Source organism: Pseudophryne corroboree, chromosome 11 (genome assembly GCF_028390025.1).
Source record: "Pseudophryne corroboree isolate aPseCor3 chromosome 11, aPseCor3.hap2, whole genome shotgun sequence".
Taxonomy (NCBI): Eukaryota; Metazoa; Chordata; class Amphibia; order Anura; family Myobatrachidae; genus Pseudophryne; species Pseudophryne corroboree.
This window is the reverse complement of record NC_086454.1, coordinates 26,803,489-26,830,210: the sequence shown is the minus strand read 5'-3', so window position 1 is coordinate 26,830,210 and position 26,722 is coordinate 26,803,489. Positions and strand designations below refer to the sequence as shown.

At 47.7% G+C, this 26,722-nt stretch overlaps 2 protein-coding genes across 4 annotated transcripts in view; one reads left to right on the top strand and one right to left on the bottom strand.

The window, feature by feature from the left end:
* ZDHHC13 (zinc finger DHHC-type palmitoyltransferase 13) overlaps nt 1-8,785 on the top strand; it is a 102,002-nt gene extending 93,217 nt beyond the window's left edge. For all 3 annotated transcript variants that reach the window (XM_063946395.1, XM_063946394.1, XM_063946393.1), the window contains exons 11-17: nt 38-158; nt 592-654; nt 1,147-1,240; nt 2,170-2,253; nt 2,330-2,487; nt 2,739-2,836; nt 7,407-8,785. In XM_063946395.1, the coding sequence (XP_063802465.1) occupies nt 38-158; nt 592-654; nt 1,147-1,240; nt 2,170-2,253; nt 2,330-2,487; nt 2,739-2,836; nt 7,407-7,545 (757 nt within the window). In that variant the 3' untranslated portion in view covers nt 7,546-8,785. The remainder of the gene's footprint in view (nt 1-37; nt 159-591; nt 655-1,146; nt 1,241-2,169; nt 2,254-2,329; nt 2,488-2,738; nt 2,837-7,406) is intronic.
* A 3,750-nt stretch (nt 8,786-12,535) lies between these two features.
* Nucleotides 12,536-26,076, bottom strand: CSRP3 (cysteine and glycine rich protein 3). Its single transcript, XM_063946392.1, has 6 exons — nt 25,969-26,076; nt 18,743-18,870; nt 15,757-15,925; nt 14,590-14,722; nt 14,093-14,186; nt 12,536-12,767 (listed from the first exon to the last, which is right to left on the bottom strand). Exons 2-6 carry the CDS (start codon nt 18,852-18,854, stop codon nt 12,691-12,693), a joined length of 585 nt encoding a protein of 194 aa, XP_063802462.1. The 5' UTR covers nt 18,855-18,870; nt 25,969-26,076; the 3' UTR covers nt 12,536-12,690.
* Between the last annotated feature and the right edge of the window lie 646 nt (nt 26,077-26,722).

The window sequence follows — 26,722 nt, the reverse complement described above, 5'->3', positions numbered from 1 at the left end:
TTAATTTTTCCTTATCGCTTCTTCTTTGCGCACATATGATGCGAGCGACAGTCCAGGTGCCGTTTGTGTTCAGTGTCTTCCTGGTTTTGTATTACTTCTACAAGGCGTGGAGAACGGATCCGGGATACATCAAGTCTTCGGAGGAGGAGAGGAAACGGGTACTCACAAGGCGATATTACATTACATTCCTAGATGATTGATATTCCGCTAATCCTGATGTTCGGTTCACTAATTGTCCGTCTCCTCTGCGTAGAAGTGACAGACGCGCCTTAGGCTATTATCATTATGGGTACTACTTGCGTATGTGCATTTTAGCTTAATAACGCCTGCAGCGTTTGTAGGGCTTCTGTGACCTGTAGACAATATACCATGCCAGCGCCAATTCATAAAGATCCAATACCTGATTATTAATTAAAGTGTTTCTGGTGCAAATATTGATATATGGAGATTTAAGCAAGGCTTATTTATGATGAGGACAATGAGAGATGTTTGGTAAATTAGATATACCCTTTATTTGTAACGTGACGATGCAATACATCACATTTGACTCTTAAAGGTCATAAGTAGAAATGTTTGATTGTTGTTTTTCAGACCATTATCACACTCGCTGAAGCCGGGTGCCTGGATGCTAGACTGTTCTGTACGTCCTGTCTGGTGCGTTTCCCGTTTATTATTCTACTATGGTTTATTAACATGGCTAAAAGCAAAGTGTGCACTGAGTTGTGTATTGTGAGAACGGAATAGGTGTTGTTAAAGCCGTACGACCGTCTTAACACGTTCCCTGCTGTCTGCATGATCATCTCCCAAATAATAAACTGCTGAACACTTGTGAAGGCAATGGGGGTAAGGCGGCACCCAAGCAGTCCTCATACCAAGGGCAGCCGCTGCCATCTGCAGTGACCTCTGAGGCTGCTGCGGCAACTCTTTATATGGCGTCATGCTGCCCGTTATATCAGATCACAGCTGCAGTGATAACTGAATTGCAGGTAATGTCATTTGTCAGGAGACATCATTTACACATTTTCAGGAGTATTTGAAGGTGCGATATTCTATACCACGCTCTTGTACATAGCATTTACTATAGAACGTGAAACGCTGGATCAGCCTCCTAACGGCAGCTCGTGAACCCTTTGTGTCATCTCACAGGTGAAGAAGCCGCTGAGGTCCATGCACTGTCACGCGTGTAATTCTTGCGTGGCGAAGTTTGATCAGCACTGCATATGGACAGGCCGCTGTATTGGTAAGATGCTATACATTGTATACATGTGACTGTAAGGCGACTTGTAGCTAGCTGAGTGCGAGCGATTGTCTTCTGTTATCAGCCATTCCTGAATTATAATCTATCTTTCTTCTGTATATTATATGGTATGTCTATCTTTATATTGAAATATATTTATTATCCTCCCAGTGAAAAGCTTTAGAACACTCCCATGTTTCATGCAGTTTAATGTCTGCATACTCTGGAATTAAGTACAGAGCAAATAATTACAGATACAAAAAAAAATAATAGAATCATTGTAACAAGACGTAACGTCGATGTTTGACTCCTCACAGTAGCTGCCTACTGCAGATATAACTGCCAATCAAACATGTCATTCTTCCATCAATGGATGACTCACGTATTTTTCTTCTCATCACTGTGCTGCACCTCTAGGTGGTTTTACTGTCACCTTTCTGTCCATCCCATACCAGACCAGCTGGATGGGGTGTAAGTCTTCCGTCTCCATGTTTGACGTTTGGTGTCACAGGGGTTAATATACGAAGCATCGGCTTATGAAAGGTGTCGCTTCCCTGGATGTTTAAACCCGAAATTTCAAAGGAAAATGCTTATAATGGCAAAACATGGCTCTTTCAAATTTTGGGTTGAAAGACACTGCTAGTGGCAGCTTTTACAAGCGGCTGCTTAGTAAGTAAACCCCACACCCTACGTCATGTCGCCTACACAAGCTTACATTCCAACAAAAACTGGGAAAATGAAGCGCTCTAATACTTTTTGACTGGTATTGTGTGTTCTAACAATTTTAGGAAACTTTTATATTGGGAGTTCTCTTGGTGGTTTTGGCCTTGGTCCATTGTGCAGCCTTCCGAAGGTTCTTGTGACCTGAACCTAGAACCCACTTACATATATGCATGAATACGTGTCAGTCTTACTGTTTCTTGTATTCCCAGGTGCTGGGAACCACCATTACTTCGTGCTCTTCCTCGGTGCTCTATCATTCATGGGTCACTGGATGATCTACGCTTCCTCCGTGTGTAAGTAGCTCTCAGCAGAGGTTGGTACTGTCCCCTGTGTCTGCTCTGCAATAATCTGCATTTATTTTCTCTGCAGTTTGGGCCCTTCAGTGCTCATCAAATCTACAGAAGGACGGCGTTGCCAGTTTCCTGGCAGAGATTATAGCGTGTTCCCCTTGGGTCCTGTATATTTTCCTTCTGGTCTGCTCTCTTACAATCTGGTCTACGCTCATGCTTCTCCTGCAGATCTACCAGGTAACTGAGTTAGTTCCTCTAGGGGGCTCCTAGGTGAGGAGCGGTATGTTTGGTTCATGATGCACTTGCCTGTCATCAGACTGCAATGAATGTGGTGATCAGCACTTGTAAAGGGAGAGCTTCGATGAGGGCCCTGAGCTTGATGTAGGTCTTGGTAGCTGTGTGAATGCTGCATGTAATATAATACAACCCTGGGTGAGAGAATATATACAGTAATCCTGCTGCTGACTCCAGAATGTTTCTTAATGCAGATCACATGCCTCGGCCTGACCACGCAAGAAAGATTCAATCTCCAAATGCAGAACAGATTCACTAAGCACAAGGTGCCGCTGCGGAGATCTCCCTTCAAGTAAGTGACCGCTGCATCGGCGATGTTCTAGATCCCTGTGAGCGGGATCACTGCAACCACTGCTAATCACATCACCAGGAGGGGAACATTCTGCTACAATGAGTGACTGCCGGGATATTCCCTACTGAATGGTTTATCCACTATCTTTATATATTTTGTGATCTCACATTAATCCCAATGTATAACTCTGTACTTCAACCCACAACCCCCCCCCCTAACTACCCCACATCCATCCCTACCCCACGAGGGGTTGTGATTTTTCTGTTTAACCACTTTCTCCTTCTCTCTATCCTGTCTGGCAGTCACCCTTTATGCAGTTGCCCTGTATGGCTGAGTCCGCTACCCCCCTATGCTATCCCTGCTGTAAACCATTTTGGATGTTCTTAATCACCCCTGTATCCATAATGTGTGTAAAAACACCTGCCCTTAGTCTTGTGCCTTTTTATATGGATACGTAAGTCTGTGGTGACTGTTAGTGTACCCCCTACTGTGTTATATGTATATTATCTCCTGTACACCATGCAAGGATCTATACAATAATGTGTTTATGGCTGTTCCATATCCAATATGCATGCGCTGTGTGATCCGGGGCACAAGTCCGCCATCTACCGGATCCCACCGCTAGGGAGATGGGACAGAGCTAGCACTGCAGAAGATGAGGACTTTGCTGGGCACTGAGTATGGGAGCAGAGGGCAGTATAGAGCAGGGGTGGTGGTCAGGTCTACGGCTGGGGGAAAGTCAGGCTGGAGCAGAGCATAGAGGGACAGGATGAGCAGTGGTCAGAGTGGGGGGGCGGTGCAGTGAAAAGTGGGGCTTTGAGATGGGGGGGGGGAGGGGAGAGAGACTGAGACGCCCCGGGATTTGCCAAGTTCATTTCCTAGTATGTCTATACAGTATTTATACGAAAATGTGTTAACCTGTGCAATGCCACATGTGACCAGTGGGGGTCCTACTAACATATCCCTAGGATGATGTAAATGAACGGAGATCTGTTCAGAACCTGTGCAATGCCAAATCCACATGTGACCAGTAGGGGTCCTACCTACATCTCATTGTCAGGAACCACAGTGCAACAGTAGGTGGGGAGCCCAGGGGTGGGACACCTAATAAAGTACACGAGTGGGGTAGGGGTTTGCTAAAACTCAAATGTAGCCTGTAAAACTCCTTTAATGAGAATTGGTGATGGAGGGTCTGGTCTGTAGGATCTAATACCAATGGCCTTTTGCCCTTCTGTGCTTGCTCTGGGCCCATTGAAGCCTGAGCAGCATTTGCTCACACTGTGCCCCCATGTACCCTACCTAATACTCCTCCGGAATAGAGTAATTGCTGCATGTTTCTTGGCTGACGCATGGGATTACTGAATGGGCCGCTGCTTCCCTGAGAACAGGGCCACTGTAGGGAAGAGCAAACTGTGGGGCTCTAGAGCAGGGTAGAGAGAAGGATGAGATCATTGCAGGGTAGAGAGGAGGACGAGATCATTGCAGGGTAGAGAGGAGGAGGACGAGATCATTGCAGAGTAGAGAGGAGGAGAACGAGATCATTGCAGGGTAGAGAGAAGGATGAGATCAGTGCAGGGTAGAGAGGAGGACGAGATCATTGCAGGGTAGAGAGAAGGATGAGATCAGTGCAGGGTAGAGAGGAGGACGAGATCATTGCATGGTAGAGAGGAGGACGAGATCATTGCAGGGTAGAGAGGAGGAGGACGAGATCATTGCAGAGTAGAGAGGAGGAGGACGAGATCATTGCAGGGTAGAGAGAAGGATGAGATCAGTGCAGGGTAGAGAGGAGGACGAGATCATTGCAGGGTAGAGAGGAGGACGAGATCAGTGCAGGGTAGAGAGAAGGATGAGATCAGTGCAGGGTAGAGAGGAGGACGAGATCATTGCAGGGTAGAGAGGAGGACGAGATCATTGCAGGGTAGAGAGGAGGACGAGATCATTGCAGGGTAGAGAGGAGGACGAGATCATTGCAGGGTAGAGAGGAGGAGGACGAGATCAGTGCAGGGTAGAGAGGAGGAGGACGAGATCAGTGCAGGGTAGAGAGGAGGACGAGATCAGTGCAGGGTAGAGAGGAGGACGAGATCAGTGCAGGGTAGAGAGGAGGACGAGATCAGTGCAGGGTAGAGAGGAGGACGAGATCATTGCAGGGTAGAGAGGAGGACGAGATCATTGCAGGGTAGAGAGGAGGACGAGATCATTGCAGGGTAGAGAGGAGGACGAGATCATTGCAGGGTAGAGAGGAGGACGAGATCATTGCAGAGTAGAGAGGAGGACGAGATCATTGCAGGGTAGAGAGGAGGAGGACGAGATCAGTGCAGGGTAGAGAGGAGGAGGACGAGATCAGTGCAGGGTAGAGAGGAGGACGAGATCAGTGCAGGGTAGAGAGGAGGACGAGATCAGTGCAGGGTAGAGAGGAGGACGAGATCAGTGCAGGGTAGAGAGGAGGACGAGATCATTGCAGGGTAGAGAGGAGGACGAGATCATTGCAGGGTAGAGAGGAGGAGGACGAGATCATTGCAGAGTAGAGAGGAGGAGGACGAGATCATTGCAGGGTAGAGAGAAGGATGAGATCAGTGCAGGGTAGAGAGGAGGACGAGATCATTGCAGGGTAGAGAGAAGGATGAGATCAGTGCAGGGTAGAGAGGAGGACGAGATCATTGCATGGTAGAGAGGAGGACGAGATCATTGCAGGGTAGAGAGGAGGAGGACGAGATCATTGCAGAGTAGAGAGGAGGAGGACGAGATCATTGCAGGGTAGAGAGAAGGATGAGATCAGTGCAGGGTAGAGAGGAGGACGAGATCATTGCAGGGTAGAGAGGAGGACGAGATCAGTGCAGGGTAGAGAGAAGGATGAGATCAGTGCAGGGTAGAGAGGAGGACGAGATCATTGCAGGGTAGAGAGGAGGACGAGATCATTGCAGGGTAGAGAGGAGGACGAGATCATTGCAGGGTAGAGAGGAGGACGAGATCATTGCAGGGTAGAGAGGAGGAGGACGAGATCAGTGCAGGGTAGAGAGGAGGAGGACGAGATCAGTGCAGGGTAGAGAGGAGGAGGACGAGATCAGTGCAGGGTAGAGAGGAGGACGAGATCAGTGCAGGGTAGAGAGGAGGACGAGATCAGTGCAGGGTAGAGAGGAGGACGAGATCATTGCAGGGTAGAGAGGAGGACGAGATCATTGCAGGGTAGAGAGGAGGACGAGATCATTGCAGGGTAGAGAGGAGGACGAGATCATTGCAGGGTAGAGAGGAGGACGAGATCATTGCAGGGTAGAGAGGAGGAGGACGAGATCAGTGCAGGGTAGAGAGGAGGAGGACGAGATCAGTGCAGGGTAGAGAGGAGGACGAGATCAGTGCAGGGTAGAGAGGAGGACGAGATCAGTGCAGGGTAGAGAGGAGGACGAGATCAGTGCAGGGTAGAGAGGAGGACGAGATCATTGCAGGGTAGAGAGGAGGACGAGATCATTGCAGGGTAGAGAGGAGGACGAGATCATTGCAGGGTAGAGAGGAGGACGAGATCATTGCAGGGTAGAGAGGAGGACGAGATCATTGCAGGGTAGAGAGGAGGACGAGATCAGTGCAGGGTAGAGAGGAGGAGGACGACATCATTGCATGGTAGAAAGGAGGACGAGATCATTGCAGGTTAGTGAGGAGGAGGACGAGATCATTGCAGGGTAGAGAGGAGGGCGAGATCATTGCATGGTAGAGAGGAGGGCGAGATCATTGCATGGTAGAGAGGAGGGCGAGATCATTGCATGGTAGAGAGGAGGGCGAGATCATTGCAGGGTAGAGAGGAGGACGAGATCAGTGCAGGGTAGAGAGGAGGACGAGATCAGTGCAGGGTAGAGAGGAGGAGGACGAGATCATTGCAGAGTAGAGAGGAGGAGGACGAGATCATTGCAGGGTAGAGAGAAGGAGGACGAGATCATTGCAGGGTAGAGAGGAGGAGGACGAGATCAGTGCAGGGTAGAGAGGAGGAGGACGAGATCATTGCAGGGTAGAGAGGAGGAGGACGAGATCATTGCAGGGTAGAGAGGAGGAGGACGAGATCATTGCAGGGTAGAGAGGAGGAGGACGAGATCATTGCAGGGTAGAGAGGAGGAGGACGAGATCATTGCAGGGTAGAGAGGAGGAGGACGAGATCATTGCAGGGTAGAGAGGAGGAGGACGAGATCATTGCAGGGTAGAGAGGAGGACGAGGACGAGATCATTGCAGGGTAGAGAGGAGGACGAGATCATTGCAGGGTAGAGAGGAGGACGAGATCATTGCAGGGTAGAGAGGAGGACGAGATCATTGCAGGGTAGAGAGGAGGACGAGATCATTGCAGGGTAAAGAGGAGGACGAGATCATTGCAGGGTAGAGAGGAGGACGAGATCATTGCAGGGTAGAGAGGAGGAGGACGAGATCATTGCAGGGTAGAGAGGAGGACGAGGACGAGATCATTGCAGGGTAGAGAGGAGGACGAGATCATTGCAGGGTAGAGAGGAGGACGAGATCATTGCAGGGTAGAGAGGAGGACGAGATCATTGCAGCAGTCTAACACGTCCCTGTTTTCTGTTGGTGTTTTCCCAGCCGGGGCTGCATCCAGAACCTTGCAGATTTCTTCCGATGTCAGTGCTTCGGACTGATCAAGACCAACCCTGTGGACTGGACTAAGCAATACCACGGCATCTTTCAGCAGCCTAAGATGCGGGACACGGAGTCCGTGTAGGCGCTGTTGTGGCGTTTTCGCAATCCCTCCGCTGAATGAAGGAACTGATGGGCGCCTTTTATTTGACAACCTCCTGAAGCATCATCTCAAAAGCTGCAATATCTACTTGTGTCTACTGATCGGCAGGATCCCCAGTTATACGAGAGAAACCTGTGTACAGATTGGCTGATTGAGAAACGCTTTAATACTTTACAAACAGAAGAAGGAATACACTTTGTGTAGATACATAAGGGAGCTACTGATTTTATAGACTTTTGTCTGTTGCTCATTGTGTTACTTCCCAACATCTCTGTAACCGAGCCGTTATAATCTTATTACAGAGCAAGAAATAATAACCCCCCTCCCCCTCCCCGAGTTTGGTCTCTTTATCTGTCACACACTATTGCCCAGCTATTACAGAACAACCGGGATTCGTTGAGGCTTTGCAGCCCTCTGAGAACGTCCTGTGGTTCCTCGCTGGTCACGTCCCGATCGCCTGTATCTCTGATGCGTCATTTGCCTTTTTTGTGGTTGCATATGAAGTGCCTTGTCACTGCCTGTTATAAACCAGGTTTTACACAACGTCCATGGTAACCGTCCGATTATCCTGGAACCAGTTATTTCCCTTCTCTGTCACTCCCCTTCTCCCTGACGCTTGGGGCAAGCACTCCATAGCAGAGGGTCCCCACTTATGGAAGTGTCGGCTGGGTTCCATCTAGAACAAAATGTCACGTAAAATGTTCTCTCTGGGCGAACGATTAGGCTCCGGTAAGTGTACACAGTAATTCCTAGAACCTGCGATATGACGCTCCCGTAACCCGACAGCGATGGTAAAAGTGATATAACGGGAAACAACGGTGAATTAGGATCGGTGATGGCTTCCCGAAACATCAGCACTTATAAGTTCTATTTATACCAGTGTCTGTATCGCTGGATCACCCATTTAGCGACCTGGGATCTTCCCAGATGTCCCAAACCTAGTTTTGTGTGTGTTTATGGCCAGTGGAGCCCAGACCAGTATGTTACCAGGATCCCAGGTGGTGGTGATTCGGCCAGGATGGGGGAAGTATGATTGTTACCTTCAGTTGATGTAATCTGTATCTGTTTTGTTTTTCTGTAAAAAGGTTTTGGTCTCTGACAATTGATTTTGTTTCTCTCTCGGAGACGTCCGGCCTGAGCGGCGATTACAGTAGTGTCGTCTCTTCCTTGTGTGTACATTACATTTTACAAATGAGTCCTTTTTAATAAATAATATCTCAGACTTTGGTTCACTGGTTCTTGTTTCCCCAATTGCCAGTAAGCAGTGTTGGCGGATGTGGTATACACCACCGGTGTGCTAGTTGTTATACACTCACCCAATACAGGTGATCCGATGGTCAGCAGAGACGGACATTGTCCAATAAGATTGGGCTATAGCAGGAGATGCCCCCTGATCAATGCACAGAAGACACAAAGGGGTAAATTTACTAAGATGGGAGTTCTATTTAAGATGGGATGTTGCCCATAGCAACCAATTACATTCTAGCTATCATTCTCTAGAATGTACCAGATAAGTGATAGCCAGAATCCAGTTGGTTGCGCTTTTATCCCTCTCCCCATATTCTAAAATGTGAAACTTTCCCTGTAAAATCAGTCTATATCGGTGTAACATCACCGGCGGAATCTTGTGGTGGTAATGATGAAGAGGTCACAAAGATACACCGACTTTACCGTCAACCCTTTGAATTAGTTATACCATAGAAATATTTGTTTTGGCCTCATTTTGGTTTTAAATTAGTCGTGAGACTTTGGGGCTGTATTTTTGTGTGTCGCTAAGGAACATCTAAATTCTTAGTTGGAGTGAGTGGTTGCATTTGGCAAAATGGGCCTGCGAATGTCCTATGTAAAGTGTGCGCTGAAAGTGTCTCGGCAAAAACATTTGCCAAAATCTGGTTTCCACCGCCTCCAAGTGCAGGGAGACAAGAGCAGAAAAATGCCCCACATGAGACGGTGAAAGCTCCTTCTCTGCTCTGTGGATGTCTTTTAAATCTTCTTTTTGCATATTCTAGGTTTTATACCGGTCACACGCGCTTTGTGTGGGGTATTATACTGGTAGCAGATGCTTTGTGTGGGGTATTATACTGGTAGCAGATGCTTTGTGTGGGGTAGTATACCGGTAGCAGATGCTTTGTGTGGGGTAGTATACCGGTAGCAGATGCTTTGTGTGGGGTATTATACCGGTAGCAGATGCTTTGTGTGGGGTATTATACTAGTAGCAGATGCTTTGTGTGGGGTATTATACTAGTAGCAGATACTTTGTGTGGGGTAGTATACCGGTAGCAGATGCTTTGTGTGGGGTAGTATACCGGTAGCAGATGCTTTGTGTGGGGTAGTATACCGGTAGCAGATGCTTTGTGTGGGGTAGTATACCGGTAGCAGATGCTTTGTGTGGGGTAGTATACCGGTAGCAGATGCTTTGTGTGGGGTATTATACTGGTAGCAGATGCTTTGTGTGGGGTAGTATACCGGTAGCAGATGCTTTGTGTGGGGTATTATACCGGTAGCAGATGCTTTGTGTGGGGTAGTATACTGGTAGCAGATGCTTTGTGTGGGGTAGTATACCGGTAGCAGATGCTTTGTGTGGGGTAGTATACCGGTAGCAGATGCTTTGTGTGGGGTAGTATACTGGTAGCAGATGCTTTGTGAGGGGGAGTATACTGGTAGCAGATGCTTTGTGTGGGGTAGTATACTGGTAGCAGATGCTTTGTGTGGGGTAGTGTACTGGATGCAGATGCTTTGTGTGGGATATTATACTGGTAGCAGATGCTTTGTGTGGGGTATTATACTGTTAGCACGCACTTTGTATGGGGTAGTATACTGGTAGCAGATGCTTTGTGTGGGGTATTATACTGGTAGTAGATGCTTTGTGTGGGGTAGTGTACTGGATGCAGATGCTTTGTGTGGGATATTATACTGGTAGCAGATGCTTTGTGTGGGGTAGTATACCGGTAGCAGATGCTTTTGTGTGGGGTAGTATACCGGTAGCAGATGCTTTGTGTGGGGTAGTATACCGGTAGCACGCGCTTTGTATGGGGTAGTATACCGGTAGCAGATGCTTTGTGTGGGGTAGTATACCGGTAGCAGATGCTTTGTGTGGGGTAGTATACCGGTAGCAGATGCTTTGTGTGGGGTAGTATACCGGTAGCAGATGCTTTGTGTGGGGTAGTATACCGGTAGCAGATGCTTTGTGTGGGGTAGTATACCGGTAGCAGATGCTTTGTGTGGGGTAGTATACCGGTAGCAGATGCTTTGTGTGGGGTATTATACTGGTAGCAGATGCTTTGTGTGGGGTAGTATACCGGTAGCAGATGCTTTGTGTGGGGTATTATACTGGTAGCAGATGCTTTTGTGTGGGGTAGTATACCGGTAGCAGATGCTTTGTGTGGGGTAGTATACCGGTAGCACGCGCTTTGTGTGGGGTAGTATACCGGTAGCAGATGCTTTGTGTGGGGTAGTATACCGGTAGCAGATGCTTTGTGTGGGGTAGTATACCGGTAGCAGATGCTTTGTGTGGGGTAGTATACCGGTAGCAGATGCTTTGTGTGGGGTAGTATACTGGTAGCAGATGCTTTGTGGGGGGTAGTATACTGGTAGCAGATGCTTTGTGTGGGGTAGTATACTGGTAGCAGATGCTTTGTGAGGGGTAGTATACCGGTAGCAGATGCTTTGTGTGGGGTAGTATACTGGTAGCAGATGCTTTGTGTGGGGTATTATACTGGTAGCAGATGCTTTGTGTGGGGTATTATACTGTTAGCACGCACTTTGTATGGGGTATTATACTGGTAGCAGATGCTTTGTGTGGGGTATTATACTGGTAGTAGATGCTTTGTGTGGGGTAGTGTACTGGATGCAGATGCTTTGTGTGGGATATTATACTGGTAGCAGATGCTTTTGTGTGGGGTAGTATACCGGTAGCAGATGCTTTGTGTGGGGTAGTATACCGGTAGCACGCGCTTTGTATGGGGTAGTATACCGGTAGCAGATGCTTTGTGTGGGGTAGTATACCGGTAGCAGATGCTTTGTGTGGGGTAGTATACCGGTAGCAGATGCTTTGTGTGGGGTAGTATACCGGTAGCAGATGCTTTGTGTGGGGTAGTATACCGGTAGCAGATGCTTTGTGTGGGGTAGTATACCGGTAGCAGATGCTTTGTGTGGGGTAGTATACCGGTAGCAGATGCTTTGTGTGGGGTAGTATACCGGTAGCAGATGCTTTGTGTGGGGTAGTATACCGGTAGCAGATGCTTTTGTGTGGGGTAGTATACCGGTAGCAGATGCTTTGTGTGGGGTAGTATACCGGTAGCACGCGCTTTGTGTGGGGTAGTATACCGGTAGCAGATGCTTTGTGTGGGGTAGTATACCGGTAGCAGATGCTTTGTGTGGGGTAGTATACCGGTAGCAGATGCTTTGTGTGGGGTAGTATACCGGTAGCAGATGCTTTGTGTGGGGTAGTATACCGGTAGCAGATGCTTTGTGTGGGGTAGTATACCGGTAGCAGATGCTTTGTGTGGGGTAGTATACCGGTAGCAGATGCTTTGTGCGGGGTAGTATACCGGTAGCAGATGCTTTGTGCGGGGTAGTATACCGGTAGCAGATGCTTTGTGCGGGGTAGTATACCGGTAGCACGTGCTCCGCATGGATTGCCCCAGTGCTAACAGCTCCCCTCATCAGTAGATGTAACCTGTATGCCTCTGGTCACACTACTACCACCTGCACATAATCAGGGTATTTGTGCACAGATGGGGGCAGGTGCCACTGACCGCCTGGCCTTCATCAGACCCTGTGCTCTTACACATCAGACCTCTCTTCCTTCACTAATCATCAGCGAGGATCCTGCATTCAGCCTCAGTCCATGAGAAGCCTCCACTTGCCGCGTTACCACAGACGGAATGGGGATAATATACAGATAATACAGCAGGAGAATATTGCACAGTGAGCGACGGCCATTACTCTATCCCAAAGAGTCTGATAGCAGTAAGTGTAAATGGTTTATTATCATCTAGCATTGCAGGATCAGAGCGATTGGGGAGAATGGGGTATTGCCAGACACTGACATTAATCTCAGACTCATTAAATAACCACATTCCAGGAACAGGCAGGTTTTATAATCTTATTGGTCGGATGAGCGGTTTATCCTTCTTTCTGCTCCACCTGCGTGAGGCCTCCAAATCCAATCCCCTTTGGACCAAAGTTTTTTGCATAACAAACTGGAGAGAAGAGAAACGCGTTACTTTTATCTGCCATGGCACAACAATCTAAGCCTTAACCACACACACACACACACGGAATGTAGCCTATGGTTCTAATGCTGCTGTGGAACTAAACGTACCAGTGCTCCCAGGAATGGGAGGCTCCTGCCATGTGCCTCATTCCCTCCTGGGTTGTATTATGAACTTGACCTTTCCAGCTGTCCCAAATGCCAACAGCTGGCTGTAACCTCTGAATGTGACCCTGAGTTCTCGCCTCCATCGCACACGTTCTAGACCCATCGGGCACCATTACAGTTGCCACTTTATTGTGTATCCTCTGAGCAGGTGATGACCCTACACCCCAAATTCTTAGTGAGACCATTTTCCTGATTTTTATTTTTGCAATTGAACAATGTAGGGGTAGAAAATGTGTCCTCCGTATATAAATGTACATGGGCATAGAGCAGATAGGTGGTAACTATAGTAACCGAGTCATTGGCACGCACTCTTATGCCTCAGTGACACATGCACTGTCTGTGTACTGTTACTCTGGGTATTACTACATTACTGTGACACTGACTTGCCCCAGCGACGTCTGCACTGTCTTTGTTCTGTTACTCTGGGTATTAGGCTACATTACTGTGACACTGACCTTGTACTGTTACTCTGGGTATTAAGCTACATTACTGTGACACTGACCTTGTACTGTTACTCTGGGTATTAGGCTACATTACTGTGACACTGACCTTGTACTGTTACTCTGGGTATTAGGCTACATTACTGTGACACTGACTGGAAAAGACCAGTATTGAAAATGCACCGTCCTATTTGAGTACTCCAGCTACAAGTAAGGGATTTACCCTTCAGGAGATACACCCTCTAACGTGGACTTTGGTAAATATACCTTTTCTGGACTTGCTGACTGTGGGATAAAGGGTCCAATTTTCATGGACTTCCAAGCCTTTACCAGTAGGTGGCACTATAGGAATGGACATAAATGCTTACCAGTACTTCTTTGAAGTTTAAATGTTACAATGTATCCAGGGTGTTTCTGGTATTTGCCATCCAATTTTAACATTATTGCCAATGACGGTTTTTAACACTGTTCTATATTTAATGTGCTATATTTTTTATCTACCAATTGTTCTATCCAGTCAATACTATTGTTCTTTATTGTATTATTGTGGGCCTGACAATCCCTGTTTATGGTGGCTGCTTACCTCCGAGGCTGTATTTATTACCTATACCCGTCTCCCTCACCGGCCTGTACTTTTATACCATGCAAACTGCAATAACTAGACTATAATAAATAAAACCATTTTCGGCACAGATCCCTCTCGGACCTTTGCAGTAGATCTCTCCGTCCTTCTCGGTCACTGTGGTGGAGTCCAGGCTCTTCCCGCAGATTGCGCACCGGAAACAGGTTTTATGCCAGGGCTGTGGGAAAATCACGTTGTTCCAGTCAGTGTCATCTGAGCAATGAGGGTATCCAGCAATCACTTACAGGGGGATGTAGCAAAGAGTGGAGAAGTTGCCCATGGCAACTAATTGGCAACTTCCTGTAATTTTATAGAATGTATAAATGCTAGCTAGAAGCAGATTGGTTTCTATGGGCGACTTTACCACTTGGCCTCTTCTCCACCTTTTAAAAGTTTTGATTCATTTACCGAGAACCGTATATCTTCTCTCTCTTGCCCAATATGCCATACCATTGTTGGAATGAGATTGTTCGCCTGGTGTCTCAGGATATATGGGGTGAGGTTTGTTATCCAGGTGGAGACACCTGTGTGATTACTGTGCTAATGGTTATTATAAGAGAACATGTGGTGCGGAGACTTACCCTGCCACCGCCCATCACCTTCTCGGCAGCGTAGACCGATTTACCACACCTCAGGCATTTATCTGTGGATCCGATCTTCTGTGAGAACTTGGAGGTGTGCGTGGTGGTGGGTGAGCCCCGGGCTGGGTGGGTTCTGTGAAAACATCAGACACCATGACTGCTGCTACCATTATACACTGTAGACACCATGACCGCTGCTACCATTATACACTATAGACACCATGACCGCTGCTACCATTATACACTATAGACACCATGACCGCTGCTAGCATTATACCCTGTAGACACCATGACCGTTGCTACCATTATACACTGTAGACACCATGACCGCTGCTAGCATTATACACTGTAGACACCATTACACACCGTAGACACCATTATACACCATAGACACCATGACCGCTACTAGCATTATACACCTTAGACGACATGACTGCTGCTACCAATATACATCGTAGACACCATGACACGCTGCTACCATTATACGCTGTAGACACCATGACCGCTGCTACCATTATACGCCATAGACACCATGACTGCTGATACCATTATACACTGTAGACACCATGACCGCTGCTAGCATTATACACCGTAGACACCATGACTGCTGCTACCATTATACGCCATAGACACCATGACTGCTGCTACCACTATACATCGTAGACACCATGACTGCTGCTACCATTATACGCCATAGACACCATGACTGCTGCTACCACTATACATCGTAGACACCATGACTGCTGCTACCATTATACGCCATAGACACCATGACTGCTGATACCATTATACACTGTAGACACCATGACTGCTGATACCATTATACACTGTAGACACCATGACCGCTGCTACATTTTGGGGGTGGGTGGACTGGGAAAATGTATTTCCTTTGCGCCCAGGATAAGTAGCTGCATTGGCATCTTGGGAGACACACAGTAATGCGCACAATCTTCCGTAACATTCCTTAGAATTCAGTTGTAGTCAATATTTATGTCCAGCAATCACCTGAGTGCAGGTGGCAGCTCTCACTTGTGAGTGCTTGGCTGGACTGATTATGCGATTGGCAGATAATTACCCAGACTCCCCAGAAAGGCTACACACCCGTATATAAGTGGAGACAACTCCTAGTACACTGCATATAAGGAGAGCTAGGGCAACCATACTCACTGGGCCACTTCAATGCCAAATCTCTCCCCTGTGTCTGTGCTGAGACACCCGGCACCTTGTCCATATCCATAACCCTTTGGGCCGTACTTCCTCCCATAGCAAGATTTGCAGTAGATCTCTGATTCATGAGCCGCCACCGTAGTGCTGTCCAGGGCCTTCCTGCAGACCACTGCAAAACATACCGTACAGATGGCACACGGGGTGCAGATCCCGGGGCATATACCAGGGGCACCTGCTCGCCTTGTTCTCAGGGGCAGGTAAAGGAAATGGCAAACCTCAACAAGTCACAGATATATATTTTACAGTCTGCATGATAGATGTTAAAGAGCATTAAACCCATTATTTACAGATTCCTTCCCCCTGCGTTGTTGCTGCGTCAGGTTGGCCTGGGATACTATGGCACCAGACTCAGTGGGCACCCAGAGGTACAAGTGTCCCCTGATGAAGATAACTTGCCACAAACCAAACGCATAGGCTACACATGCGGAAGCGGATGCATCTCACCATGCATACAGCTCTGCACGGATGTGTCCTATATGTCGCTCGTGAGCTATGTACAGATGGGTCCACGGTTATCTTGACTAGTTTGCTGCGCCTAGGCACAACATGGTTTATTAACATAAACCCTTCATCTATTGTTCTTAGCTGCAATACAATACAGAGAACAATACAGCAGGGGATTAAGTCCAACTGGCCAGTCTCAGTTAATCCTATTAAAGGTCAAGATAGGACCCATTTGTAAATTCTCTCATTTTCCTGCTGCATGTTTCTGTAGCTTAATTGTTAGTTCTTGGGATGCCATATCCTCCTACTTGTCTTTTTTTTTACATTTTCATAATTTACCATCCATATGCATTATGATTAGGAATAGTAACCTGTGCAGAGTAGAGAGAGGCACCTTGACCAAAGTTCGCCGTGCTAGGGGATGCGGCACCTAATTGGGGTCATGTGTGGTTAAACATACAAAAAAACATTAAAAAATGCTAAAAAAAAAAAAAAAAAAAACCTGTGCCGACCTTTGTGTTGACCATTTCCATGTTGACCTTTTTACTGTGCCAACCTTTTCTACCCGTCGACCTTTTCAGGTGTCTACCTTTTCACTGCCGACCTACTGACCCTGTCGACCTAATGATCGACACCCCTTAATCTTATTGCATTGTTTTAGCCGTAAAGCTGTATGAGAAAATGAAGTCGGTTGGCAGCTTCACGCCTGTTATATTATTCTGGCCACGCAGCGCTCTGGAGATAATGGGAATCTAACAGGTCATCCGTTATTTGTGTCTCACAAGCAGCGCTCATTGTGACTCATCGGCTATCAGACCCCCGTGCCAGCCTGGAGCTGGAGGGATGGAAACTCTGACAGATAAGCCCGCTTATTCCTGGAAACTCCGGGACTGTTTGCTGCAACAGATGGAGAGGAAAGCTACTGAAGTGATATTGTCAGACCATTGCTGGGAGCTGTCATGTCACACCAGCAAGGTCCCACACCCACATGTACACCAAGGCCTGGAGGCACACGAGAGATGGGGGCTGCCAAAAGTGTCGCTCAGTTGTGATACACAAAGGGGAGTGGACAGCCAGGTCCCAGTGGGTGGTTATTGTGTCTCAGTGTAAGGCGGGAGTATAATCAGGGCTTAAAGTGGTCCTAGAGAAGGGGTGAAGATCAACGTTTCAGCCAAGAGAATTGCCTAGATGATGCTGTTGTGTGCGGTCATACAGACACTAAGGGGCAGATTTAACAATGAGTGATATTCTTGTTATCACTCGTTATAAATAATAAATCGTGCTCCAGCCAATCAGCTCCTGACGTTTTTCAAACACGTGACAGGTATGAGCTGATTGGCTGGAGTACTATATATCATTTGTAATGAGTGATAACAAGATTATCACTTAATAAATCTGCCCCTATCAAAGGAATTTTGTACCAACGCGGGGCATATTACAGCCTGGGGGGGCAGGAACCGCACAGCCAGCGACTACTCCATAACTCCCCAAAAATTCTGCCCATTCCTGCCCGCTTTAACCCCTGATTATCTTATGTTACTATGAGGTTCGTAAAGCATTATTCGAGAAAAATAGCAAAAGGTTAATAGCCACAGGAAGTTTACGGGACATTATTGGACACTTTAAACTGGGCTAAGGTTGGCGGGTGACCATAAGTTTCCGCCTAGCAATGGCATGGAGAAGCAGCAGCCGGCAGCTTCCTACCTATGAAGTCCCTGAAGTTGGCACCGATGATGCTTCCACCACCTCTGGTAATAAGTGTAGGTGAAACGCGTAAGGTATATTAGTGCAGTTATCTAGAACCACCAATTGATATGCATGTTTGTGGATGGAAACTGTTGTGTGAGAAAGCCTCATCATGTATTCCAGACAGCACAAATTGTGGGCTCAGACCGCCACCATCATTGAAGAACATTTGTTGCATCATACAACACATCTGACGTCGATGTATAGACTATGGGATAAAACAGCTAGTGAACGTTTCAGTAAATATACAGGAATTGTACTGAGTGGTTGGACAATAGAGAAATATAGGGTCCTTGCCAGGAACAAAACATTCCTGGGACAAATCTCTAAAAGTTGGGACCCCAACCCTAATACGCCGGTAAGGGGCAACTGCATTATCCTACTGGCAAGCTCCACCCCCTTTTCATACAGTCCATTCATTTGCTGGATTTGATCTAGACAAATGGCATAATCTGATTGGTTGCTATAAATTACAGAACCTTTCTTTGCTAAGATTGTGCAGTCAGTGTTTTTCTATAAATTTGTGGCATTAGTGCCCTACCAATGGTCAGCACAGGCTGTCTATAGGGATGAACCCTAAATCCTACAAAATAACCTTTAGGAATAGTCTTCCTTTGATAAATCTGCCCCATAATCTTAACTTCATAGAAGTGTTAGAACCCCTCATTGCTGCATATAACACAATAGGGTTGCTGTGGACGGGGAATCACTTGTTCTGCATGTGGTATATACTTACTGCATGTAAAACACGTCTTGTGGAAGCTCCGTCCGTTACACTGGATCTCCTCAGCATGGTAAACAGTCTTCTCACAAGCCCCACACTTGGCACCGCCACCTAAATTCGGCATTGTCCAAATTATAGGTCTGGAAGAAAACACAGGGATTATTATTGCTGATTGACACCAATGAATGGACGGCAGCAGGAGGCATGCAAATTTATATTAAACAACAGGAGAATTTGATTCACGGGAGGGACTCTCAGCAGAGGTGGAATCGTAAAGCGCATGAAGGGTAAAAGTTATTTTATAGATTAGATCCATGTTTCTCATTTTCTGTTCTCGGGATACTTAACAGATCACATTTTCCCGGAACCCCAACAGGTGCACAGGTGTGTTACCAACTGCCACATTTCCCAGATCTCCAGCAGGGGCACAGGTGTGTTACCGACTGCCACATTTCCCAGACCCCCAGCAGGTGCAGAGGTGTGTTACCAACTGCCACATTTCCCAGGCCACCAGCAGGTGCAGAGGTGTGTTACCAACTGCCACATTTCCCAGACCCCTAGCAGGTGCAGAGGTGTGTTACCAACTTCCACATTTCCCAGACCCCCAACAGGTGAATAGGTGTGTTACCAATTGCCACATTTCCCAGACCCCCTGCAGGGGCACAGGTGTGGTACCAACTGCCACATTTCCCAGACCCCTAGCAGGTGCAGAGGTGTGTTACCAACTGCCACATTTCCCAGACCCCTAACAGGTGCAGAGGTGTGTTACCAACTGCCACATTTCCCAGACCCCTAGCAGGTGCAGAGGTGTGTTACCAACTTCCACATTTCCCAGACCCCCAACAGGTGAATAGGTGTGTTACCAATTGCCACATTTCCCAGACCCCCTGCAGCGGCACAGGTGTGGTACCAACTGCCACATTTCCCAGACCCCCAACAGGTGCATAGGTGTATTACTAACTGCCACATTTCCCAGACCTCCAGCAGGGCCACAGGTGTGTTACCAACTGCCACATTTCCCAGACCCCTAGCAGGTGCAGAGGTGTGTTACCAACTTCCACATTTCCCAGACCCCCAACAGGTGAATAGGTGTATTACCAATTGCCACATTTCCCAGACCCCCTGCAGGGGCACAGGTGTGGTACCAATTGCCACATTTCCCAGATCCCCAACAGGTGCATAGGTGTGTTACTAACTGCCACATTTCCCAGACCTCCAGCAGGGCCACAGGTGTGTTACCAACTGCCACATTTCCCAGACCCCCAGCAGGTGCAGAGGTGTGTTACCAACTGCCACATTTCCCAGGCCACCAGCAGGGGCACAGGTGTGTTACCAACTGCGACATTTCCCAGACCCCCAGCAAGTGCATAAGTGTAGTACCAACTGCCACATTTCCCAGACTCCATACAAATGCACAGGTGTGGTACCAACTGCCACATTTCCCAAGACTCCCAATAGGTGCACAGGTGTCATACCAGCTGCCACATTTCCCAGACCCCCAGCAGGTGTATTATCAACTGTCACATTTCCCAGACCACCAGCAGGTGCACAGGTGTGTTACCAACTGCTACATTTCCCAGATCCCCAGCAGGGGCACAGGTTTGTTACCAATTGCCACATTTCTCAGACCCCCTGCAGGGGCACAGGAGTGGTACCAACTGCCATATTTCCCAGACCCCCAACAGGTGCATAGGTGTGTTACCAACTGCCACATTTCCCAGCACCCCTGCAGGGGCACAGGTGTGTTACCAACTGCCACATTTCCCAGACCCCAAGCAGGTGCAGAGGTGTGTTACCAACTGCCACATTTCCCAGCACCCCAGCAGGTGCAAAGGTGTGTTACCAACTGCCACATTTCCCAGGCCACCAGCAGGGGCATAGGCGTGTTACCAACTGCCACATTTCCCAAACTCCCAGCAAGTGCATAAGTGTAGTACCAACTGCCACATTTCCCAGACCCCATACAAGTGCACAGGTGTGGTACCAACTGCCACATTTCCCAGACCCCCAACAGGTGCACAGGTGTCATACCAGCTGCCACATTTCCCAGACCTCCAGCAGGTGTATTACCAACTGCCACATTTTTCAGAACCCCAGCAGGGGCACAGGTGTGTTACCAACTGCGACATTTCCCAGACCCCCAGCAGGGACACAGGTGTTTTACCAACTGCAACATTTCCCAGACCCCCAGCAGGGGCACAGGTTTGTTACCAATTGCCACATTTCCCAGACCCCCTGCAGGGGCACAGGTGTGGTACCAACTGCCACATTTCCCAGACCCACAACAGGTGCATAGGTGTGTTACCAACTGCCACATTTCCCAGACCTCCAGCAGGGGCACAGGTGTGTTACCAACTGCCACATTTCCCAGACACCCAGCAAATGCAGAGGTGTGTTACCAGCTGCCACATTTCCCAGACCACCAGCAAGGCCACAGGTGTGTTACCAACTGCAACATTTCCCAGACCGCCAGCAGGGGCACAGGTTTGTTACCAATTGCCACATTTCCCAGACCACCAGCAGGGCCACAGGTGTGTTACCAACTGCCACATTTCCCGGACCCCCAACAGGTGCATAGGTGTGTTACCAACTGCCACATTTCCCAGACTCCCAACAGGTGCAAAGATGTAGTACCAACTGTCACATTTCCCGGACCCTCAGCAGGTGCATAGGTGTAGTACCAACTGCCACCTTTCCCAGACCCCCAACAGGTGCACAGGTGTGGTACCAACTGCCACATTTCCCCGATGTCCAGCAGGTGCACAGGTGTATTACCAACTGCCACATTTCCCAGACCACCAGCAGGGCCACAGGTGTGTTACCAACTGCCACATTTCCCAGACCCTCAGCAGGTGCATAGGTGTACTACTAACTGCCACATTTCCAAGACCCCAAATAGATGCATAGGTGTAGTACCAACTGCCACATTTCCAGACCACATAAAATTGCACAGGTGTGGTACCAACTGCCACATTTCCCAGACCCTCAGCAGGTGCATAGGTGTAGTACCAACTTCCACATTTCCCAGACCTCCAGCAGGTGCACAGGTGTGGTACCAACTGCCACATTTCCCAGACCTTCAGCAGGTGCAAAGATGTAGTACCAACTGCCACATTTCCCAGACCCTCAGCAGGTGCATAGGTGTAGTACCAACTGCCACCTTTCCCAGACCCCCAACAGGTGCACAGGTGTGGTACCAACTGCCACATTTCCCAGATGTCCAGCAGGTGCACAGGTGTATTACCAACTGCCACATTTCCCAGAACCCCAGCAGGTCCACAGGTGTGTTACCAACTGCCACATTTCCCAGTCCCCCAGCAAGGGCACCAGTGTGTTACCAAGTGCCACATTTCCCAGACCCTCAGCAGGGGCACAGGCGTGTCACCAACTGTCACATTTCCCAGACCCCAACAGGTAAACAGGTGTGTTACCAACTGCCACATTTCCAAGACTACCAGCAGGTTCTCAGGTTTGTTACCCATTGCCCATTACTCAGGCCACCAGCAGGTGCACAGGTGTGTTAGGCTAAGGCCACACATAGCGGCCAAGTGGGTCCCGCTGAACGAGACCCCGCTTGGCCGGGAGGAGGGTTCTGTATTCACATGGATCCTGTTCTGCGGGCACAGCTGCACTGTGTGAAAACATGCATTGAAATGTATGTATTCACATTGAAATCCCGTTGTCCTGCAGTCCGGCCCACCCGCAGCATGATGATGCGGCGGCGGGACTGCCGCACATGTGCACTCTCCTTGCGGCCAAGCGGGTCCCGCTAAATGTAGCAGTTGGTAAGGCTACGACCACACATAGCGGCTAAACGGGACCCGCTTGGCAGCTATGTGTGGCCGTAGCCTTACCAACTGCTACATTTCCCAGACCCCCAGCAGATGCTCGGGTTGGTTACCCATTGCCCATTACCCAGGCCACCAGCAGGGGTTCCGGTGTGTTACCAACTGTCACATTTCCCAGACATTAACTGATTGGGATACTAAGCACAGAGTTTGAGAACCTCTAGTTTACACAACAGCTGCACAAATAGTAACGTCTGTCCCATAGCTGGCGATCACCATGATAAAGACTTAGGTCGAAACGCGTTGGTGATTGAGTGGAGGAGACTACAATTGCTACTTAGAAGCCAATTTGGAGGGTGATATGTGAAAGGCACCTTATGGCTGGCTTCTGGTGTGCTTAATAACCCCCAGAGTGGGAGATGTGGGTATATTATTGTGTTTTGTAGTCTAGTCTTATTAAGAAGGTTAGGAATAAAGCTCTATTGGAGTCTCTCCCTTTCAGTTGAGGAAAAAGGTAACCACCTCCGGCCTAGCTGCACCAACCGCATTGTGCACCCGTCAGGTATTACCTGTACTTGTATGCAGCAAGTTTACTGCAGGAAATCCTGATTTCTGATATGCTACAAGCTATCCATCCTCCATGTAATTGCAAGTCTACAGAGATATACACAGGCTTCACCTGAGCAAGCTTTCTAGAAGGTAAAGTCCTGGGTCACACCCTCTGCTATATCCTCACTCCCAACTGTAACCCCACAACTTGTAATACAGTCCAATCAGAGAAGCATTCCCTTTCACAGTACCTAGCATTTATGTTCAATATATATATACTGTGTGTATGTGTGTGTATATATATATATATATATATATATATATATTTATTTCCCTTTTAGCTGTATAATTACTTTTCATGGAGGGTTTACTTAGGTGACAATGTTTTTGTCACCACTCGAAGCATTGTAGTATAATGACTTATAGCAGAAAGAGAGAGATCATGGAATTTAGGAGTCTATTTACTAAGCATTGGAGAGAGATAAAGTGGAGAGAGACAAGAGTCTATTTACTAACCCTTAGAGAGAGATAAAGTACCTGCCAATCAGCTCCTAAGTGACATGTTACAGGGGGAACAGTCAGCTCCTATGTGACATGTTACAGGCCAGCGGAACACTGACCGCCGACATCCTGAGGGTAAGTATTGGGGTGAGGGTTAGGACCCAAGACGGGGTGTTAGGGTTAACTGTAGCGGACCCCCAGACCCCCTACGAGTCTAAGCCCTAGCCAAAGCCCCAGGTGGGTTAGAGTAGACGGCAGGGGAGGCGTAAATTAATTACCCCGTCCCCTGATGTTCTGAAAAGTCTGGATGCCGCGGTCGGTGATTTACATATTTACGTATCACACCTATTACAGACTGTGTTTGAAAAATTACAAGAGCTGATTGGTCGGTAGCTTATACCTCACCACTTTATCTCTCTCCAAACCTTGATAAATTCTCCCGTAATCACTGCTATAAATAATTTTTTTTTAATCTTAAAAAATAATAATAATAATAATACTTATTGCCGTATACAGAGAAATATGTGCACAGTGTTACTGAACCATCACATCACTAAGCCACTGCAAAACCATCTTGTCTGTGTCACTGAGCTATTACAAAACAAAGTTCAGTGTGTAACTAAGCTCACTACATCACTGAGCCATCGCTAAGCTGTTTACCTATCTCACTGAGCCATTAGAACAGTACATTTACTGTCACTGAACAAATGGGGGATCTCAAAACGACGTTCACTGTATCACTGAACCATGACAAAATGAAGTTCTCTATGTCACTGAACCAGCACAGAACAAAGTTTATTTTGGCCCTAAACCTACGTACATTCACAGCAGTACTGAGCCGACACAAGAGTAACACCACTGAGCCATTACACTAAAGAATCACTATATCACTGAGTAATTACAGAACCAAGTTTATGATGTCTCTGGGCTGTCAGAAAGCTGAGTGCGCTCTGTCTCACTGAGCCACTACAAAACTAGTTTGTGCTATAGAGAACTGACCTCACCAATGAGCCTGGTATCTGTGACCTGACAAAGGTCCATCCATTATTTATATGGTGCCACAAGGGTTCCACATTTACATCGCCTTCATTACTATATTATACATATTGTGCTTCATGCATATAGGGGGTCATTCCGAATTGATAGCTCGCTAGCAGTTTTTAGCAGCCGTGCAAACGCTAAGTCGCCTCCCACTGGGAGTGTATTTTAGCTTAGCAGAAGTGCGAACGAAAGGATCGCAGAGCGGCTACAAAATAATTTTGTGCAGTTTCAGAGTAGCTCCAGACCTACTCAGCGCTTGCGATCACTTCAGACCATTCAGTTCCTGTTTTGACGTCACTAACACGCCCTGCGTTCGCCCAGCCACGCCTGCGTTTTTCCTGGCACGCTTGCGTTTTTCCGAACACTCCCTGAAAACGGTCAGCTGCCACCCAGAAACGCCCTCTTCCTGTCAATCACTCTGCGGCCAGCAGTGCGACTGAAAAGCTTCGCTAGACCCTGTGTGAAACTACTCTATTATAAATACTATTATATGGTAGTACTGTCTGGTGTGAGATGTGGATATCGGTGACGATGAGCAGGTAGCCAGGCCAATATGAATAGTCCCACAGTATAACGTATACCTGTTACCCGTATTGCTGCAATTATCCTCCACTGTTACATTTCAGTAGTAGTAGAGGCAGAGATGGTAGTCACAGGTGCAGCTTTCCTCCTGACAGTTTACAGATAATACATGAAAATGAAGATAAGCTTTCTTGTAGGCGCATGAGACGTAGAACTTTGCTGTATCAATAACAACTCTTACTATATAGAACACAATGGAGTGACCTACTGTATTATCTATCGTACAGGTTCTCAAACTCGGTCCTCAGGACCCCACACGGTTCATGTTTTGCAGGTCACCTGTAGATTTTTAAAATGTGACAGTTGTTGACACACAGTGCAGCTGCTGGGTGACATGGAAAACGTAAACCGTGTGGGGTCCTGAGGACCGAGTTTGAGAACTACTGATCTAGAATAAGGAACAATTTCTGTACCAGAACTGATGACATTTATTCTTGGACTCCAATACCAGCTCAGACATAGGGAGATATAATTAGGGGTGTCTGTGACTACAGTAACATATACAGGGCTCTATGTACTAAGCCTTGGGGTGAGATAAAGTGGAGGAGAGATAAAGTACCAGCCAATCAGCTCCTAACTGTCATTTTTCAAACCCAGCCTGTAACATTGCAGAAAGGAGCTGATTGACTGTAGTTTATCTCCGCCACTTTATCTCTCTCCAATGCTTAGTACATAAACCCCAAAGTCAGTTATACCCAGAGGTAACACAAGTTCTAATAACAAGAATAAGACCCCAGCCTGAGATATTGGCACACATGGCAGTAAGCGGTCACTCACCAGCTCCTGGGCTGTCTCTCTACTGGTATCTCAGGGACTGCAGGCTCTGCACAGCCTCCTGGACTCTTTAAATTCCCCAGAAAGGACTTCTCCAGGGTGATGATGGATGAGAAGGAACATCTCTGAAATCAGAGGTCTGAAAATAGCTGCTGATCGGCCTCTGGATCCCTTCCTAATACCGGGGGAGTGTGAGCTAGATAACAATGTATTCTGGAATTCCACTCAGCATCACAGTCCCAGACAGGATCTTATGTCACCGCTACTGCTACCCCAATCTGCACAGGCGCTGCAGCAGAGAAAGGGTTAACACACATGAAACATAGGGGGTTTACAGCCAGCCATGTTCTCCGACAGCTGTTTCCGGGGGCAACAAATAAAAAGTGCTAAATCTTAATGCTGCAAATTCAAAGGCGACCTTGCTGAAGGGTCTGGTGATTATTAAAGGGACAACATTTGTCTTTTAGACCATTGTTTCCAGTATTCAGGGACCCCTAGCAGTGCATGTTTTCCAGATCTCCTTGCTGATACACAGGTGTATTCCTTATTGGCTGACACTTTTTAAATGATCCACAGGTGGAGCTAATTATTCTCCCCATTGTGTTAAGGGAAGTCAAGCGTTCGGGATTCCGGCAGTTGTAATACTGACGCCGGGATCCGGATATCGATCACAGTGCCGACGCCGCATCCCAAACGTAAGTATGAAGGGGGTCCCTTAGGGTTAGGCTGGGGGGGGGGGGGGGGGTAGGCAGTGGCG